This window comes from Canis lupus, chromosome 27 (assembly GCF_003254725.2).
Source record: "Canis lupus dingo isolate Sandy chromosome 27, ASM325472v2, whole genome shotgun sequence".
In the NCBI taxonomy this organism is placed as follows: Eukaryota; Metazoa; Chordata; class Mammalia; order Carnivora; family Canidae; genus Canis; species Canis lupus.
Genome location: NC_064269.1, coordinates 23,650,181 through 23,671,480, shown reverse-complemented (window position 1 = coordinate 23,671,480; position 21,300 = coordinate 23,650,181). Strand labels below are relative to the sequence as shown.

At 34.3% G+C, this 21,300-nt stretch overlaps 1 protein-coding gene and 1 long non-coding RNA gene across 23 annotated transcripts in view; one reads left to right on the top strand and one right to left on the bottom strand.

The window, feature by feature from the left end:
* SOX5 (SRY-box transcription factor 5) overlaps positions 1 to 21,300 on the bottom strand; it is a 1,002,640-nt gene that overhangs the window by 288,499 nt on the left and 692,841 nt on the right. For all 22 annotated transcript variants that reach the window (XM_025455370.3, XM_035707446.2, XM_035707449.2 and 19 more), the window contains one exon: positions 12,049 to 12,259. In XM_025455370.3, coding sequence (XP_025311155.1) covers positions 12,049 to 12,259 — 211 coding nt within the window. The remainder of the gene's footprint in view (positions 1 to 12,048; positions 12,260 to 21,300) is intronic.
* On the top strand, positions 1,556 to 21,255 carry LOC125753858 (uncharacterized). Its single transcript, XR_007406548.1, has 3 exons — positions 1,556 to 1,638; positions 12,042 to 12,201; positions 20,689 to 21,255. It is a non-coding gene; the product is annotated as an uncharacterized LOC125753858 (long non-coding RNA).

Below are 21,300 nucleotides of genomic sequence, written 5' to 3'. Positions count from 1 at the left end.
CTTTGGCCAACGGAGCCCTCACTTAGAATTTGTCTTCAGCACACATTCATATTTATTGTAGAAATAAGAATATAAGAAGTCTACATATGCAATGTTAAAATGCCTCTGCTAGTTTCATGTTGGTCACAGTTTGCAACTTCATCCGTATCAATTTAGAAAAATTTCTCTTTCATTTTGAATAGTAATTCCTTGAGGTAGAAAATTGCCTGACCACATTTTATTTAGGGGAATTTATATAAATAAAATCAAAGCAACTACCTATCCCAGGGTTGTTATGGATGTTGGGTTTGTTGTTTTTGTTGTCAACCGTACATAACCTAAATTTCCAGAATTTTGCAGGCTTGAATCACGTTTTTTTTTCCAGTGTATAAAAGCATCCTGGGAAAGCAACACTGGAAACTATATAATGTTTCCAGCATGCCTAAAGTACCATTGTCTTTAACTAGCCAAGATGTGATAATGACAATAACTGGTACAATTCCAAGTTGGTTATAATTTATAAAGTACTTTCATGTGCATTACCTCATTTGTTTCCTTCGACAACCTTCTGATGAAAGTAGGGCAGTTAGCATTGCCAGCTGAAGGCAGATATTCATTACATTAACATAGTCATTATAGCAACTTAAAGGCAAGAAAATGTACTTTTTTACAATTAAAATAATAAGGTAGAGGTTCAGTTTTACACAAGAAATTCATATTTAAAATTTTTTAAATGCATCATGAATCCTGTGTTTGGAAATTCTACCCTTGAGGTAACATGCTAAAGTTCTTGGAAGACTCGAGGAACAGGGAAGGTGTTGAAGGGAATCAGTCATCTTTCTTTCACCAAAGCTCTTTAACATGAACTGGCGCGGAGGGAGGGCAGGGATAGGTTTGTAGAATAGAAGATCCAAAATTAAGCTGCCCTCACTTTTGAGCCCATCATAAGAAATAAGAACTCCCTCTCCCATGCCAACTCAACACACGTAGAAAAGGGTGTGCTGGTCTCTGTTATGCTGACACACTGTTAAAGAATCAGTTTGAGCTTTGAATTTTGGAAAATTATTCATAGATCAATTCAATTTACTTTTCACTTTACCTACAGCTGTAGGGGAGAATTATTGTCTATAGCCACTAATGCATAGATAAGACCAACATACTTCCTTAGCAAAATGTGAAATATTACAGCCATTTAAAAGCTTAATGTGAATATAAAGTTTTCATTCTGTGTGTATTTTACCTTTCTATCCTGATTTTTTTAGTATCTAGTTTTGTGACATAAGACAAAACTTGAGCCTCTAAGTCACAGAAAGAACTGAAAGTAATGATCTCAAAGATTAAATAATGAGAAGCTTGGAAGAGACAAGATGATGAGATAGAGGTCAAGGAAGAGTCTAAATAGGATATGAAGAAAAGAGAATGTTAAAACCAGAAGAAAAAGACAATGAAGCCTAGTCAATTTTTAGGGGACTGTTAGTTGCCAAAGGCTACAAAGTGTCAATTAGTGGTTAACTGTCATACCAGTTCAGATAAACAATCACCTATTATGTGTCAAGCCCATTATTAAGAAACAGACAGGCACAGGTAATTAAACTAAGGACTCTTCATTCACATACTCTAATGGAAGACAGGAGGTAAATAAACAATTGTGATAATGAGGTAAGAACTAATAGAGGTGGATTAGTGCTAATAGAATAGAATAAGCCAAATTCTGACAAAGGTGTTCAGAGAAGGTATTGACTCTTAAAAGGTGAAAAACAATTTACTGGTACAAAAGGCAGGCATTAAAAAGCAGAAGAAGCTGCACATGAAAAAGTATAGTGGTATTAAAAATACAGTGTTGAGTGAACCACATGCAGTTTGATAAGATAGCACAAGAATATGCACCTTAGAAAAGTGGTAAAAATAACATTAAGGGAAAAAAAAGAGGTTGAGTCAGATCATATTATAGTCTTATATTTACTGCCAAGTAGTTTGGTGGAGGACAGTAATTTTGTTCCAATTCTAGTTCCTCTATATAATAAGAACATAAGCAAATTACTAAGCCTCTGGGGGCTCCTAGGTCGCTCAAGAAGTTAAAGCATCTGATTCCTGATTTTGGTCCAGGTCATGATCTCAGGGTCCTGAGATGGAGTCTCATGTGTCAGGCTCTGGCTCTGGGAGTGAAGTCTGCTTAAGAGTCTCTTTCCCTCTTCCTCAGCCTCACAACCCTCCTTCCCTCCCTCCCTCTCCTGCTCTCTCTCTCTTAAAAAAAAAAAAAAAAAACTACTAAGCCTCTGTTTTTCATTTTTAAGATACAAAATCATGTTAACCTCAAAGATTTTGAGGATTAAATGAGGTAGTTCACATAATATCTTGTCAGAAGAGTCCTATCTTTATTAAGGTCTTTGCACTCTCATCCCCAAGACAGCCATGGGGCAACGCTGGAGGAAGTAAAAACATCATTTCAACAAATATTTTGAATATCTACTATGTGTCCTAACCTCACTTTTAAGGAGTTTAATGTAGGGGATGAAACTGACAAATATATGGACAATTTCATTACAGTAAGGGTGACAATGGAGGCAAATCACAGTACTTAAAAAGGTTACAAAATTACAGCAGTGAGTACTCTTTCTAGCAACTGAGACTTGGAGAGATGAGGAACAGAACTACACAGAGATGATGGGAATCAAGAAAAAGTGAGTTTTGTTTGTTGTGTTACTGGAAGGAAGAGATGTAAATTTGTAAGTTGAAATGGCCATCGCAAAGAGATACTGAAAACAGTGCTGTGCTGATGTTAATATAGAAAAGTTAAAATAAGAGGCCTGCTATAATGCTTGCATCTGAAACAATTCTGAGTGAGGTATTTAAAGTCTCATTAAGGTAAAATTATTCTCACCTGTGCTGTTAATGACCCCAAATTCAAATGAAATCAAGTTAAGGCCTGAGTCTGACCAACTAAACTTAATGCTGATCTACATTTATAGATCAGCCCTAGCTACCATAACTTGAGAACTCGGGACATTTGTGGATAACTATCTTGGCTTTATTAGGTAAATTAAGATATCTGGTTGCCTTAGATTCCATCACATTTAAGGAATAGTGAAATACTCTTCAAAACTAAGGTACTGGAACGCCTGGGTGGCTAAGCAGTTAAGTGCCTGCCTTGGGCCCAGGGCGTGATCCTGGAGTCCCAGGATCGAGTCCCACATCAGGTGCCCTGCATGGAGCCTGCTTCTCCCTCTGCCTATGTTTCCACCTCTCTCTCTCGGTCTCTCATGAATAAAAAAATAAAATCTTAAAAAAAAAAAAAAGAAAAACTAAGGTACTAACATTATGTATAAAAGTCCAAGAAAAGGAGAAAAAAGAAAGTCTGAATGTATGTGGCAACTGAACAAGAAAAGAAATGGACCTGGACCTGTAAGATGTGGACTGGATCCTCATATGGCTTTAACAACACCTGCTGTGGGATTTCAGGCACATCTCAGTCTCAGTCTCTGTCTCTGTCTCTCTCAAAGATGAGGATAGAGTCCCAAAATGTGTCTACATTTTATCTGATTCTGAATTTCTATTATTCTACAACTATTTTGCTCCCAGACATAATAAAACCTAAAACAAGTTTTTATTAAGGTACTCTCCAAGGCATAGTTTTTTTTTTTTTTTTTTTTTTTTTTTTTTTTTTTTTTTTTTTTTTGCACTTTAAACTCAAAACATTTCAAACTGAGCTGATTTTCAATTAAAACTTTCTGGAAATTTGATCACCACTGAGGCATCAGGAACTTACTTTGGCAGATAATTATTAAGTACTACTTTATTGTTTAATATTTCAAAGGAATTTGGGCACACGTGGGCTAAAAAGTAACATTAAACTATTACTGGCAAAATTCCTAATTGGAAGAAACAGTATAACTAGTGGTTAACAGCATGGATTATAGTTTAGATTGACTTCAGTTTGAATAATGACCATGACACTTAGTCACACTGTGACATATTTAATCATGTTTCCTCATCTGAAAATGGAGATGATAAGAATAAGAATATTTAGTTCATGTGAGTGGCACTTCCTGAAATTGCGACGGCTATACATAGCAGCCTTGGCTATAAGGTTTATGTAGAGATTAAATGAAGTGTTTCTTATAAATTATGTAACACTATAGTTAACACATGATATGTACTTAATATATGTTACATTTTCCCCCACCAATACATTATAACTTAATGTTTTGATGCAGACATGACATGTCCCATACCATAATATTAAACCTTGTTGTTATTCTTAGCCACTGATAGTTAAAGACTGATAGAGCTTAGTTACTACCAAGTATAATGTAACTATATTGCATAGGGCAGATATTTTGAGCTATGAAGTTCTGGCTTTATGAAGTTTGGCATTCCAAATATGTCATTTAGAGATACTGGACAAATAAGTCTTTCATGCCAGTCTTTTTTGAATAACACTAGGCACCACTTCTGATGGAGGAAAAAGATACAAACAAAGATACATTAGTATATTTTTCTTCTACTTACGACTTTTGAAATATCTTAATTGCTTGAAAAACTAAGCTAGATGGAATAAAAGAGAGCCATTTTTTTCTTCAACTCATAAGCAAATCTAATTTTCTTTCTAACCATTTCACCTTGGTGGCCTCCTTTTGTATGACACACCATTCTCCTCTAACTTCTGAATTTTTGTTAGTTTGCTGTTGGCAGGGACAAGGTCGCAAATAATAAAGACTTTCTACTGAAATCTGCTTTTCCCCTTCAATGAGAGGAAGCAAAGGCATGAATATGGCACCCTCATAATGATTTAGCTGGGGCTTAATGAAATTTTCATTACAACCTGCTGTTCATTTTAATGGCCTTTGAAAAACAATGGAAAAAATAGCTTGGGGGAAGAAAGGATTTTTCTGTGGCATATATTTGTGAGCTTAACATTTAGTTCCATTCACCCTATCTCTGGTCTCCTCATCGTCATATTGCTGCTCTCATCACAAAGCTGTTACAGTGTTTTGTAATGTTTGAGTGTAAGTTCTGTAGTTCTTTTGGTTAAATTTATTCCTATTTTATTCTTTTGATGCTATAGTACATCACAGAGCTATGATCGTTTGATACTATATACAGATCATTGTTCTAATGCTTAGATGATGTCAGGTTTTAGTGGCCATTCTCATTCCCAACCATATCTATGATTAATGGAGTATTTAAAGTCAATGTAACTTTCTACTTACTATTGGGACTTTTACACATCTCCCTGGATGTATTTCCCCATTTTTTTTCCTCTTTAGAGTTAAATAAACTATGGTCAACATTCTGTTGTTTTCCTATGATATGATTTTCTGCTTTTCTATATTTTTACTTAAGAACATCATATAAGGGGATCCCTGGGTGGCTCAGTGGTTTAGCGTCTGCCTTTGGCCCAGGGCATGATCCTGGAGTCCCGGGATCGAGTCCCACATCAGGCTCCCTGCATGGAGCCTGCTTCTCCCTCTGCCTGTGTCTCTGCCTCTCTTTCTCTCTGTGTCTCTCATGAATGAATAAATAAAATCTTAAAAAAAAAGAACATCATTTAATTGAAATACATAATTGCTGCTTGACATATCTCTCAATTGTTGCAGCCATTAAATAAACAGGGTTGCCATGGCAAATTTCTTTATCAATGAAAGTGAGTACATTTACATTTCTGTGTATTTGAAGCACAGGTTTAGGAATACTGTGTATGTAAACATAAATGCATCTTAGTGGTTTCATTTATATATAAAGTATCTTTCTGGAACTCAGGCTTCTACATGTTAGCCATGTTCAATTTAAATTCCTGTCTTCCATAAAGACTATCTGTATATTTTTCTCAATATCTTTATATCATTCCTTAGCAAGTCACTCTTGAGCTGAGCTTTTAATATATCTGTAGATGGAAAAGTTCAAAAAAGTTGTGGGAAATACAATAATGAGACAATATAATATCCACATTTAATAGTGATGTTTCTTCATGTCAACTCTCTGCTGTGGATGCTCCATCTGCTCCTTTGCTTGCATAGCTGTTTCTAGAAATTATATTTTTCTCCTAAGCTCCAATACCTTAAATGGGAGGCAATGTCTACTGTCTTTTTTTCCTTTTGGTAGTTATTCATTTGGATCTGGCCTGTCTTATACCTCCAAATTAAGAGTCTGTGCAACTACTTGAAAGCCAACATGACACACTGGAGAAATAGCAAGGTCACACACCAAATTTCCATGGAGAACCTCATCTAAAGATACCCTTCCCCCGCAAAAAAAACCAAATTACTTTGTAATGCAATATATAATACTATAGTGATAGTTATTCTTAGACCTTAGATCTGGCCCACAAACATATCTCAAACAAAAGTTAAACAATAATGTGCAAAGGAAACACTTCCTTATTCATTACATGAATCCAGCATATCTACTAAAAAAAAATCAGATAAAATATTGCATTAAAAAAACAGCAAAAATAAATAAATAAATAATAAATTTTAAAAACACAGTAGCTATATACTAATATCTCTCATGAACATAGATGCAACAATCCTTAATGAAGTACTGGCAAATTGAATCCAATAATATATATTATAAACCACAACTAAGTGGAATTTATCTGAAGTTTGCGAGGTTGGTTCAACATTAAAAAACCACATCATAAGAACACACTAAAGGAGCTAGAAAGTATTATGCTAAGCAAAATGTCAGTCAGAGAAAGACAAATGTCATATGACTTCAATCATATGCGGAATTTAAGAGACAAAACAAACGAGTAAAGGGGAAAAAAAAAGAGAGGCAAACTAAGAAACAGTCTTAGCTATAGAGAACAAACTGATGGTTACCAAAGAGGAGGTGGGTGAGGGATAAATAGTTAGTGAAGATGAAAGAGTACACTGTTGTGATGAGCACTGAGTGATATATGGAGATGTTGAATCACTATATCGTACACTCAAAACTAATATTACACTGAATGTCAACTAATGGAAATTTCAAATAAAAATTTTAAAAGGTGCATCATAACAATAGATGAAAAAATTTTGACAAATTTTAATAACCATTGATGGTAAAAAAAAAAAAAAAAACTTTCAGGAAACTAGAAATAGAAGGGAATTCCCTGAACTTGAAAAAGAACATCTACCTAAAACCCACAGCTAATATTTCAATGATGATAACTTGAAGCTTTCTCCTTGCAATCAAGAACAAGGCAAGGTTGTCCCATTTTACCATTCTTATTCAACACTGTACTGGAAGCCACCTGATGCAGTAAGACAAGAAAAGGAAATAAAAAGTGTATTTCTTGGGAAGGAAGAATTAAAACTATCTTCATTCATAGATAACATGACTGTCTATACAGAAAATGTAAAAAGTACACAAAAACACCTGGAGATAATAACCAGGTACAGCAAGGTCACAAGATATAAGGTTAATATACAAAAGCTAATTGCTTCCCTTTATACCAGCACTGAACAATTGGCTCTGTGCTCAGTGTGGATTCTGCATAAGACCCCCTTCTCCCTTTGCCACTCCCCATCTCAATTAAATAAATTAATAATATAATAAAATACAATATACTTAAAATACTGTATGTAAGTGTAACAAAATATGTACAGGATCTATATGCATAAAACTTTGAAACTCAAAAGAAATCAAAGAAAATCTTAATAAATAGAGAAATATTTTGCGTTCATGGATAGAAGGACTGACTGAATACTGTTGTCAATTCTTCCCAATTTCCCAGGAAGTAATTTTATAGATATAAGGATTAATTCTAAAGTCCACAGGAAAAGGCAAAAGAGGCAGGATAATCAACACAATACTGAAGTAAAACAACAAAGTTGGAGGATTGACACTACCCAACATTCAAGTGATAGCAAGTAAGACTGCAAGATGTTGGCAAAAGAATAAACAAATGGATCAATGGAACAGAATATAGAGAGCAGAAGGGAGATCCACACAAATACTAATCTTTGGTGAAGGAACATGGGAATTCAATGGAGATGTGACAGCCTTTTCAATAAACGGTGCTGAAACATCCAGATGCAAAAACACAAATTAGACACAGAACCTAAATCTTTTACAAAAATCAGCTCAAAACAGATCACAGACCTAAACTGTAAAACACAAAACTGTGTAACTTCTAGAAAATAACAGAATATAAAATTTAATGACATCAGGCTAGGCAATGTTTAGCTACAGCATCTAAAGTATGATCAACACAAGAAAAGAGGTAAGTTAGACTTTACTAAAATTCAATCTTCTGCTCTGCAAAAGAAAATGTTAAAAGAAGAAGAAAAAAAAAAAAACACAAGCCACAACTTGAAAGAGAATATTTGCAAAACACATATCTGATAAAGGACTTGCATCCAAAATATACGAAGAACTCTTAAAACTCAACAACTAAAGAAAGTCTCAGTTAATAAATGAGCAAGCAATGTAAACACACAAAGACATACAAATGACAAATACATATATGAAAAGATGCTCAACATTATGTGTCATCAGGGAACTACAAATTAAAACAACAATGCGATGCCACTGCAATCCAATCTGAATGGATAAAATCCAAAGAACTGACGATATCAAATGCTGGTGCTGGTGAGGATATGGAGCAACTTATATTCGTTGCTACTGGGAATGCAAAATCTCACAGCCACTTTGGAAGACAGCTTGGAAATTCTTTATAAATCTAAGTATAATCTTACTATACATTTCAGCAATCATAGTCCTAGGTATTTACCCAGTTGAGCTGGAAACTTATGTCTACACAGAAACCTTCACATAAATATTTATAAAAGCTTTATTCTTATTAACCAAAAACTTGAAAAACCTAACATGTCCTTTGATAGGTGAATGGATAAACAAACTGTGATGCCTTCATACAATGGGATTTTATTCAGTGCTAAAAAGAAATGAGCCATGAACAGACAAGAAGGAAACTTAAATGCACACTGATATGTGAAAGAAGCCAGTTTGAAAGACTACACACTGTGTGATTGCAATGATATAACATTCTAGAAAAGGCAAAACTACAGAGATAGTAGAAAGATCAATGATTGTCTGGAATTCTAGGGAAAGAGGGAGGGATGGATAAAGAAGGTACAGGGGATTTTAAAGGTTATCAAACAACTGTTCTGAATGACACTGCAATGGTGGATAAGTGGCAACAGGAATTTGTCAAAATATGTAGACATGTACAACATAAAGACTGATTCTTAAAAAAAGAAGACTGAATCTTGATGTAAGAAGATTCTATAAGATTATTTGGTAATTTGAGTGATACCAAGAGAAAACTACAGAAATAATTTAATCATATTACAAATGTATGGGGAAATCTCCCTGAATAGAGTGGAAGAAAAATTACTTAAGTAACTTTGGAAATAAATGGAATCTGTGAAACTAAAGGCAAAAGGAACTGCATGTAAGTACTATGCCCTATTGATGAAGATGTATCCCATGGTAATATCAGTTAATAATCCCGATACCGTTATATATATATACACTGGAATTGAACAATAAGTAAATGGATGGTGGGTGATCAGATCTAGGTTACTAATAGTTGGGGTGGGAATGTACAAGGAATGAAGCTGGAATCTGTGTGGAAACAGATTACAGTTGCAGACAGTAGTAAGAACTCATGTTTAGCTTAATATATAGACAATTAATTAGACTTAGAAATATTTATAGATATGTGTGTATACAGGTTAGTACACAAATATATTCCCTTGCTTTGTCAGGCAAGAGGCCCTAACATAAAGAAATGATTCCTTATGGGCAAAGAACAGACCTTGTATCCAGATTTGGCCTTCTAATACTATTCTCTCATAAGAGCAACCAGGGCTTCTTAGAGAAATGATTGATTCTTGAACTGGAGCTTGAAATACACAACATGAGTCTGCAGCACTTTATAGTGCCAGAAAGTAAAGAAGTACTCAAGAAACAATGACCCAGAAGCACAGTGGTATGTCAAAACGACATAGAAGTCAATAGAAAGAGCTTCCAATGGCCAAAGCTGAAACAATATGAATAACAAAATAAAGCAGAATTGGATTTTAAGTCAAAGTATAAAACATCCATGCTCTCCATATTGATATAAATAAATGATTGAATAAATCAATAATCGTTGGATAAGACATAAATGTCCCATACAGAGGCATTCCAAATAAATTATGTAGAAACTACTCTGATGGAGGGGGAACATAACTCCCTACTCCTTAAATGTGGGTTGCACAAAGCACCTTCCTTCCAAAGAGTGTGGTATGGAAAGGGGCAGGGAGTAACTTTACAGTGGAGTACCCTGACAAACACTGTATCAGCCAGGTGATTAAGGTCAGCATCAAATTCATAAATCATATAGAGAGTATGTACCTTTGATATGCTGTTACAATAAGGTACTTTACCTTGGAATCTTCCTCCCCAAACTTATAGTCCCCGTTTAGTCAAGAGAAAACCACCAGATAAATCCCAACAGAGGGACATTCTACAGCATACCTGAACAGTATCCTCAAATCTTTCAAGGTTATCAGAAACAAAAACAGTCTGAGAAACTGTCACAGCCAAAGGGAATCCAACGAGACATAACAACTAAATGTAACATGTTATCCTTGATGGCATCCCAGAACAGAAAAAGCACACTTGAAGACTAATGGAATTTGAATAAACTGTGGGCTTTAGTTGATGATAATATATGACAATGTAAAAGATACAACATGATTTTAAAAACGTAAAATTAATCATGTAAAATTAACAGAATATGCAAAACTAAAAAAAAAAAAACACATCATGAGGTTAAGAGTTGTTATATCAGAAAGCTACAAATTTAAGCAATTTTCCTTTCCCTTTCAGTTTTTATGGTTTTTTAAACAATTCTTAAATAAGAAGACAGTATTTTTAATATCAAGAAAAATTCCAGCACATTAAAAAAAATTTGTCTAGGTCCTCCTCAAAACCCCATTTTTATCTCCATGTGGATGAAAGCCAAAAGTCTTTGGCTGACTAGATTATCTCTAAAATTCTTTCCAACTGTAAGATCATGTGAATTACATAAATTATAACTAAAATCCATGTCCCAGCTATGCATCTGGTAGGGACCCAGAAATATTTAATTACCATATGACTCCCAAATATACTGGTTAACATACATTTTGTGCCATATATACTCCTAATTTGCCAGTGTCCTAACAACAGACTAGAAATGAGCCCAACCGAGTGTTACATAGTATAAATGCAGTATATTTTTGGTGTAAAATATGTCTTTTTATGTCAGTATTTTTTGTTTGTTTGTTTGTTTGTTTGAAATTTCCATCTGACTTTTAAATAGGAGGCATGTTCTTACGTGTAATGTGGCATCCAAACTTAGGAAGAACACAGGTTTAAGTAGGAGGTGGAAACATCTATAACATATAGGGTGACTATCAATTATGCACAAATTCTATAAACAGTATCAGGTATTTGTTTGCTTTAATCCTAAGATTATTTCTTGTGCATACCTCCTATAGGCTGCTGTCAGTAACTATTAAATAGATTTGGAAGATGAAATCTTAAAAGAAAGGCATCCTGGAAGTTGAATAAAAATGGGAACTTCAGCATAGACCACAGAATTAGAGCATCAATAATTTTAAAATATAGAATAGACCCAACCATATTAATTTTGGACTATACCAGAAAGAGACTAAACTAAGGTAGCACAAGATGCATTCATGTATAAAGGTTATACAATTTAATAAAGTTGTAATATGGCCTTGGGGACAAAAGCTGAAGATGAACAAGCTAGCCTGCAGATATTTGGGATGTAGGTGGTGCCTATTCTGGGCTCCGCTGTCACATTCTATTCTTGAATCCTTAAGTTTTACTCAACCACAACTTACCCATGTGTGCAAATGAGGAAGACATCACAACAGAAATTAATGATTTAAAAAATTGGGACAGATGTATTGAGATGTTTCTGGGGGGAAAAAATCTATCCGTCTTCACAGCATTAGGTTTCCATTTTGTCCCAATTTGAGTATAAGTCAAAAGAGAGAACTAGAAGTTAAGATCCAACTATTAAAATCAGGAAACAGCAACCACTTTGTTTCCTTTTCTAGCCTTTACCTTCTGGCTCATTTTTGATGAGCTCTTCCATTTTCCTCTGCTTCAACGTGTCAACAACGTCAGCTAAGCTGCCTTTGCGCCGTTCGGGAGTTCCTAGGGCCGTGCTCGACAAGGACTCACCACTCTGCCTCCCACCTTCTTCTGCTTTCTGAGGTGAGGTAGATGAGTTGTGTGGGGCAAATGAAGACATAACTTTATTGCCATCAACTTCCTGCAAGAGAAAGCAAAGGAAAAAAAAAAAAAAAACTTGTTTGAAATTCAGTGAGCTTTTTTTTTTTTTTTTTTTTCTAAATTGCTTACGTGGCTTATTTAGCTAAAACATGAAAAAGTGAAATGTCACTCTGCAAGAGTAAGATAAATAAAGAAATTTAAAAAAAAAGAATGCATTAAATGTACAGGCTGGCACAGAGTGAGTCAAAGATCAATTCACTGAAGAAACAAAAATATGGAGACCCTCTCCCTTACGCCTAGAACATGGCAATAAAGCCTTCTACAAAGCCTATATTGATTAGATGTATTTTTTCTGCTTTTCTTTGAAAGTCTTAGATTTTCCTATGGGCATTATATGCACCAGTCATCTGGCTCAACCTTCCTTAAGATATCGTAATATTTAAACAAGTAACATTATGCACTTCACTTTTTGTTTTAAATAGCTGCCTCTTCTTGATGGTTGCTCCTAATTAAAGCAGGGACCGTTTTTAGTTCTCCACCTCCCTCTCATGCTTTTAAGAAAGCATCAGCTACACAGGTTATTTTGACATCAGATAGGAATATTGAAAGCTTATTTCTGCTTATGTCAAAGTTCTTTCCAATTTCATTTGTTACCCCAAGCATTGTTTCTGTCAATATTCTTTCCTGTTTTGCACTTTAAGCTTCATATGCCCTATAAAATAAAGTTTCTTGCAATCTTTCCCTCTTCATAATTGTGTATGTGTATGAAAAGGATTTATTCTATAATTCTAAAATTTAAACATGTATTTGTGTTTTTTTGTTATTATTATCTTCCCCATCATTTCTTGACCAGCCTTAGTCATCTATCAAAATACTTGGGGTATCTTTTGTCGAATAGGCATTAAATTGATTTTTCAGACATCTACAAGAGGAGTGATATCGAAATGATTAAAAAAATTAATTTTACTACTTAAAGATTTTCTTTTTATAATGTCTTACTTCCATAATCCTTTGACTACCCACAAAGCATATCTCTTCCTAAAAATAAAATTGTATCCTAAGATCTTTGAGGAAGTTAGTCTCTAAGTGTATTTCTTAATTGTATAATATTAAAAGTTCCCATTAAAATATATTTGAGTGTATACACATCTAATATTCAGGATAATTCAGGATAATATTAATAGATGATATCCCTGTTTATACATTTCTTTTTTTTTAATTTTTATTTATTTATGATAGTCACAGAGAGAGAGAGAGAGGCGCAGAGACATAGGCAGAGGGAGAAGCAGGCTCCATGCACCGGGAGCCTGATGTGGGATTCGATCCCGGGTCTCCAGGATTGTACCCTGGGCCAAAGGCAGGCGCCAAACCGCTGCGCCACCCAGGGATCCTGTTTATACATTTCTTCTCTAAGATGTGTTAATAGGATGTCTTGATCCTAGAAAAGTGATGAATCACCCTGATTTGATATCTAATGTTTTAAAAGTTAATTCTAATATATCTGACTATTTTAAAAATATACTAAGAATACTTGATAAAGTGGTCATTTTAATTTTTAAAAATAGAAATGTCAACACGAACATAATCATAATCTGTTTATATGATTTTTTTTGTTAATAGATAATAGTGAATACAAGGACATTGGCTATGGTGCAAGTGTCAGCTGTTGGCTGGGGTTAGGAAATGTGGAGAAAGTAAAAGTAAAAAATGTGTGCAAACAAAATCTTCAATATTACAATTCCACACCCAAAATGGTTTCCATTTCTTCCACACATTACAGAATATGCGGAAAACACTAGTAGGTGTTGAATGAATATTCTTTAGACAATAGTTTCAAACATGAATCTTCGCTTATAATGTACTTGGATTTAGAAGTCAATATGCATAATGTAATCATTACAAGCCCCTGCAGACTAGTGAAGGTACACTTCTAGAATTATTTATTTAAAACCCACACATTAATACAAGCAAACCCATAAATAAACACATACATGCACACACACACACACATACACACACATCCCCGACAAGAGCAATCACAAATCCATTCAGTAAACTAAGGAATATTTTTATGAATGGCCCATAATACACATTAGCTCAGATTCATGTTCAAACCAGAATATAATAAAACCTCGGTATTCCCACAGATTTTTCTTCTCACTTATTTCCAGGGTCAGGTGGAAAAACCCCAATGTTAGCTTCACTTTGAACATTTCTATTCTATACTCTGTTTTCACATTATATGATGCCAAAATTAACAAACAAGAATTTGGCAGCTAACTTCATTTTTCATAACTGAAAATTACATATATCTTTCTATAGCATCTTCAGTAGAGGGTTAAGACACCCAAATTGTATACCATCACATCTATTAAAATATCTGAAAATATTTCAAAATAAAGTAAGATAAAATAACATCCCTTTTGCATATCCCTAGTTTTTATACATCTTGCAAAAGAGAAGGACATGTTTTAAAGAATTTAACATCATTTCACAAGTTTTCTAAACTCAGTTACACAACAGTATTAAAAATTATCACTGCAATTTCATGCACAAGTATTTTATCTTATCACTATTTCACCTGTCTGATTACATTTCAACCTCTAGCATTGTTAATCCCTTTAAGAGTAGTTGTATGTAGCTAACAGATGTTTCAGTGAGGGACTCCATTGTTCATTTGCATGGTGAAGAGCTTTTTAAAGAGCACTGGCCCAGTCTTTAGTCAAGAAAATCCTATAGCTTTCGGTTTCTTCCCTAGGATTGCATTTATGATACCTAAAGTAACGACTGCATTTCCTCTTCACTTTGCTGGTAGGTGAACATCCAGAGAGTCTACTAACAAAGTATTAGTGGTCCACACCATAAAAAAATATATTTCATCAAGTTTTTGTGAGTGCTAAAGACCAGCTTCAGTATTTTTCCATAGAGTTTTCAGAACTGTGATATATGATTTCTAAGGTCTAATGATAAGAACACAGCTGATAATCTTCCTTTGTTACACTTCAAAAGGCTTTACCTAATCCTGCCCCCTTTGTCACCTTTGGAGCTATAAGACAAAGGAAGAGATCTCCCTAGTGTATCTATCTTTATTTAAATAACTTTCAAAACAATTCATTCTTAGACTGGGTGCAGCCACTCTGGAAAACAGTATGGAAATTCCTCAGAAAGTTAAAAATAGACCTACCCTATGACCCAGAATTGCACTAGTAGGTATTCACCCAAAGGATACAAAAATACTGAGTCAAAGGGGCACATGCACCCCAATGTTTATAGCAGTTTTATCAACAATAGCCAAACTATGGAACTATGGAAAGAGCCCAAATGTCTATCAACTAATGAATGGATGAAGATGTGGTAGTTATACACAATGGAATATTACTCAACCATCAAAAGAGCAAAATTTTGTCATTTGCAATGAGGTGGATGGCGCTAGAGTGTATTATGCTAAGTAAAATAAGTCAGTCAGAGAAAGACAAACACTATATGATTTCACTGATATGTGGAATTTAAGAAATGAAACAGATTAACATAAGAGAAAAAAAGAGAAAGGCAAGTCATAAGATAAATTCCACAAATAGAGAACAAACTGAGGGGAGGTAGAGAGGGATAGGTTAAATGGGTGATGGGTATTAAGGAGGGCACTTGTGATAGAGTGTTATATATAAGTGATAAATCATTAAATTCTACTCCTGAAACTACTATTACACTATATGTTAACTAATTAGAATTTAAATTAAAAATCGAAACAATCACATTCTTAATTCATTCTAAATATAGCGTTTTACTATGAACACTTTGAGAAACATATTTCAACATTAATATCCAAATTTTAGTTTAGATAATGTGGTGATTAAGAAGAGCTAATTCATTTGAAAAAGGAGGTTATATGTGACTCAATCACATATATATGTCTCTTTCATTGTCCAAATGAGATTTCATTCTTGACTTCTAGCCTCAAGAAATACATGATCATATTTACTTTTCGGTCCTATAAGCTCAAATCAAATTAATACAGGGTAGCAAGAACATTACATTTAATAGTCTGTCTATCCAACTATAATTGGTAAGAGTAATAGCCAATATTTGCTGAATATTTACTTTGTGTCAGGCACTATTTAAAGTGTGTTATATGCATTAATTCAGTTAATTCTTCTCACATGCCTAATTATGATTTGCATTTCATAGCTGGATAAATTGGGGAACATGGAGTGAAGTAAATGTCTGAGATTGTATGATTAATAAAAGATAGATAATCACCTCCAACTTGTTGGGCACCAGAGCCCTCAACCACAGTGCTTATATTACCTCTCCTTGAAAACAACAACAACAAATACCTAAGTATGTCTATGTCAATGTTATAGGTGTAGAAGATGTACTGTCATCTGCTGAATAATTATGAAAAGGATAGGGTTTTGCCCCCAATATGTTCAACTCATAAAGAAAAAAATATATAAATGCATTAAAATTAATCTAACTGTATTCTAGACTTAGAATCCATCTAAATATCCACTGGTTTATGCCATGTTAAAAATAAAGAACCTTAAAATTTAAATAATTATTTAATCCAAACACAGACCTGATCTCTAAGCAACTATTCAAAGTGATGACGCTCAGTCATTTATGAGTTTTTAATCTTTTTTATTTTAAAGATTTTATTTTTATGGAATCTCTACACTCAACATGAGTCTCAAACCCACAACCTTAAGATCAAGAGTTGCACATCACACACTCCACTAGTAAGTCAGTCAGGTGCTCCTTAACCTATCTTTACAAAATGTGTGGGCATCTCTAGCATCCTTTCTAGTACAACAAAGTTTTGAACTTAGACAAAAAAAAGTACAGAAAGTTTAGATTCTCTTTAACTAGATTTTCATTAATGCAAGTTCATGAATTTTGGTATTGAATAGAGGTAGTACATAATGAACTACAGATACATACAGAAAGTGCTTTGGTGCTGAACAAGTTTTAATATGGCCACGTTCTTCCATTAACGTGCTGTTTTTCTAAATATCAACAGGGAGGGGCAAAACAAAGTTTGAAAAATAGCTTGAAAGCCATATTATTTGGTTGAAATGGGTAAAGGCATGCAAATTTTCCAGTTATAAAATAAATAAGTCCTGGATATGTAAAGTGCAGCATGGTGACTATGGTTAATAAGACTGGTTGTGTATCTGAAAGTGCTAGGAATGTAGATCTAGAAAGTTCTTATCACAAGAAAAAAATGGTTTTGTAACTGTGTGTTGATGGTTGTTAACAAGACTTACTATGAACATTTCACATTATTTATAAATATTGAAATGTTACTGTGAACCTGAATCTAATAAAATGCTGTATGTCATATCTCAATTCAAAAAAAGCTATATTATTTGGCCATTCCTTAGATTCTTTTAAAAATAGGTAAAAATATATATTATCACAGATGTTTATTTTGAAACTAAATTGCACTACATGTAACCTACTCTGTCAAGTTAGGAGATGCCAAATTTAATTTAGAACAAGAAAACAATACATGATTATTGTGTAAAAACTCAATTATTTTTAAGGTCTTATTGTTTACGGTAATTTTTTATAAAAGTTCTGCATGATACCCTAAATCAGTAATCCTTCTGGATTATAGATACCTTAATAGTTATAGATGCTTTCCCAAACACATATGCACATGCATACAAGAAGACACAAAACCAGGCAATCGCATGCACAATTACATATACAGTCTTAGAGAGTTAGTTTTCTACCTTCAGAGTTCCAAATGTGAACTTCCTCCATGAAATCCTCTAAGAGCTCTTATAAACCATAGATTCCAGGTTAAGAGGCTCTGATCAAATATGCATCTTCTCAGAATTGCAGTATAAACTCATCAATATATATATTTAGATGTTTTTAAAAAGATCACAATATTTGCAAAAAGAGCCTCAACTGTAGATTGCATTGATGCTTTATTCAGATAAACTTCACTAAAGATATATGTTAATAAATTAAACTTTTACCATTCTTAAAATAAGCATTTAGAAGAGATTAGTATTTTAATTATACTTTAAAGAATAACAAACACATTGAAGAGAATGCATTGCTAATGGTGATCATTCTTCTTATTCAGTAACCACCTCGTGGTAATGCACACATAAATTTGAAATAGAAAGCAGAACAAATTGCTAACTTTTATAAATGAATATACCATTTGTAAAAGCATACCTGGTCAATTTTCAACTATGAATTTTCCTGAAAACAGAATGTAAACATATGAAGGATACACTGAGGCAAAAATCAATCCTTAAAAAAGCTCAATAGAAAACATTAAGAGTCTTTCTTTCTTTGGTTAATGTGATCAAATCCTAGGAATAGGATATGGTCAGTTCCTGAGACCTATAAAGCAAAAGTAAGAACTTACAGAGAGAGATCTCTGAAGGCTGTCTGTTATACTTGTGATTACTGCTGGTGTTAAAGCTATCCAATATAAAATCTTTCCTAAACTTTTGCTAAACAAAACAAAACAAAACAAAACAAAACAAAACAAAAACCCTGCATGATGTATACTTAAGTCTAGTGGTTCACAAAATGAAAACTAACAGAAGCATTTTGGGGGGGCTATTTTCATAGTTAACTACAGAGACAGAGCTTATCAGAACTTCTCACCTTATATACTGTAAAAAGCCACTGATAATACCTTTGTATTATTTGCTGAATTTTTTAAGATCAGCAATTCTTTTTTTATTTTTATTTTTTTTAAGATCAGCAATTTTTAATGTTTAAGTAAGTACAAGATAGTAGATAGTAGGGCAGCCCTGATGGCGCAGTGGTTTGGCGCCGCCTGCGGCCTGGGGTGTGATCCTGGAGACCCGGGATCGAGTCCCACGTCGGGCTTCCTGCATGGAGTCTGCTTCTCCCTCTGCCTGTGTCTCTGCCTCTCTCTCGCTCTCTCTGAATGAGTAAATAAATAAAATCTTTAAAAAAAAAAAAAAAAAAAAGATAGTAGATAGTATCATCCAGATATTAGATGAGTGGTTCATAAGTCTATCCAGTGACCAGTATATATATGTATGTGTGTGTGTATATATATGTAGCTTTTTTTAAGCTCCCTAGGGGATTATGACCATAAGATGCTGGTTTTGTAAGAATCCAAAGTCAGTTTTTAAGAAATGCTTATATTTTATATTTTTCAATATTTTATGAGATACTGAAATTCCTGAATATTAGTACTCTCAAACCTTCAAATCATTAAATTATTACAATCTTAAAAATAGACAGAAATTCTAAAATACTCAAATATTTATTAGCATCTTTTTGCTCTATAATCTATGGAAGGTTCTATACTCCATATTTTGCTTAGTTCTAATTTTTAAAGAATACTGCAGAAACCTTAAACATTCATCTGTCTCTGTAATGCAGATACAATCCACTCTTGGGGCTGATCTAATATTTTAAATAGTGACAAGCCTCATCAAGTTTAGGTGAAAGATTATTTTATATAAATGGCTCCATTATATTTCAAATATAGGATCTAGTCTATATTTCAAAGATTTTTAATGTATTTTGGACAGTGCAAATAGAAGCTGTTTGATGTTTCTTCAAAGCCTAAAAATATGGAATCTCTTAAAGATTCTTTCCCTGTGCAATCGGATGGAAATTCAACAAAAGTCTAACTTGGTTTGCCTTTTTTTTTCTTTTTTTGCCAAGCACTGAGATGAAATGTTAGCATAGTCTCGTATTTAATTATTGATCAGAAAACTAAATAAACATTTAAAAGCGTATTTTATCTTACAATGCATTCACATGGGACTACACAATACAAGACATGTGATTTATATAAATAAAATTCTCAAAGGGTAGTCTGGAAGCCAATATCACTGGCATCACCTGAGAATATACATTTTTCTCGGGCATCACCCCAGACTTTCAAAATCAGAAACTCAGAGGGTGAAGCCCAACAATGCGATTTAACAAGGCTTCCAGGGGAGACTGATACTCAGTGAGTTTGAGGACTATTGGTATAGGAAAAACTCTTAAGAGTTGGGCAAAGAGGGAAATGAGGAAAACCTGCAGTGGTGAATAAAGCAGTCACGAAAGTGATAGAACAGAATGGATTTGAGAAGAGAGCTGAAAGGTAACATTGTAAGGGGGAAAGTGGGTGGTAATGTAGGGCAGGGAGAAGAGTCAGCAACCATGCGGAGCTAAGAATGACCAATACATGTTGGAGGGAAATGACATTGACTTAATTTTTTAACATCCATTTTGGCACATGTTGAAACAAGCTTATGTTTGTTGATTCCTACTAACTATATGGATTAGAAAAATCTTGAGATTTATGTCAAAATTGCATTGTGGAAATAGATGGTTTTAACAAATGCACTAAGAAATGGAATTCAAAGAACCAACTCCTGGTTCTGTTGATCTGTTCCACAATTCTTCTGGTCTCGATTTCGTTGAGTTCTGCTCGAATCTTTATTAACTCCCTTCTTCTCTTGGGTGTAGGATCTATTTGCTGTGTTGGAGAGGATGCGGAGAAAAGGGAACCCTCTTACACTGTTGGTGGGAATGTGAACTGGTGCAGCCACTCTGGAAAACTGTGTGGAGGTTCCTCAAACAGTTAAAAATAGACCTGCCCTATGACCCAGCAATTGCACTGCTGGGGATTTACCCCAAAGATACAAATGCAATGAAACACCAGGACACCTGCACCCCGATGTTTATAGCAGCAATGGCCACGATAGCCAAACTGTGGAAGGAGCCTCGGTGTCCAACAAAAGATGAATGGATAAAGAAGATGTGGTTTATGTATACAATGGAATATTACTCAGCCATTAGAAATGACAAATACCCACCATTTGCTTCAACGTGGATGGAACTGGAGGGTATTATGCTGAGTGAAGTAAGTCAGTCGGAGAAGGACAAACATTATATGTTCTCATTCATGTCGGGAATATAAATAATAGTGAAAGGGAATATAAGGGAAGGGAGAAGAAATGTGTGGGAAATATCAGAAAGGGAGACAGAATGTAAAGACTGCTAACTCTGGGAAACGAACTAGGGGTGGTGGAAGGGGAGGAGGGCGGGGGGTGGGAGTGAATGGGTGACGGGCACTGG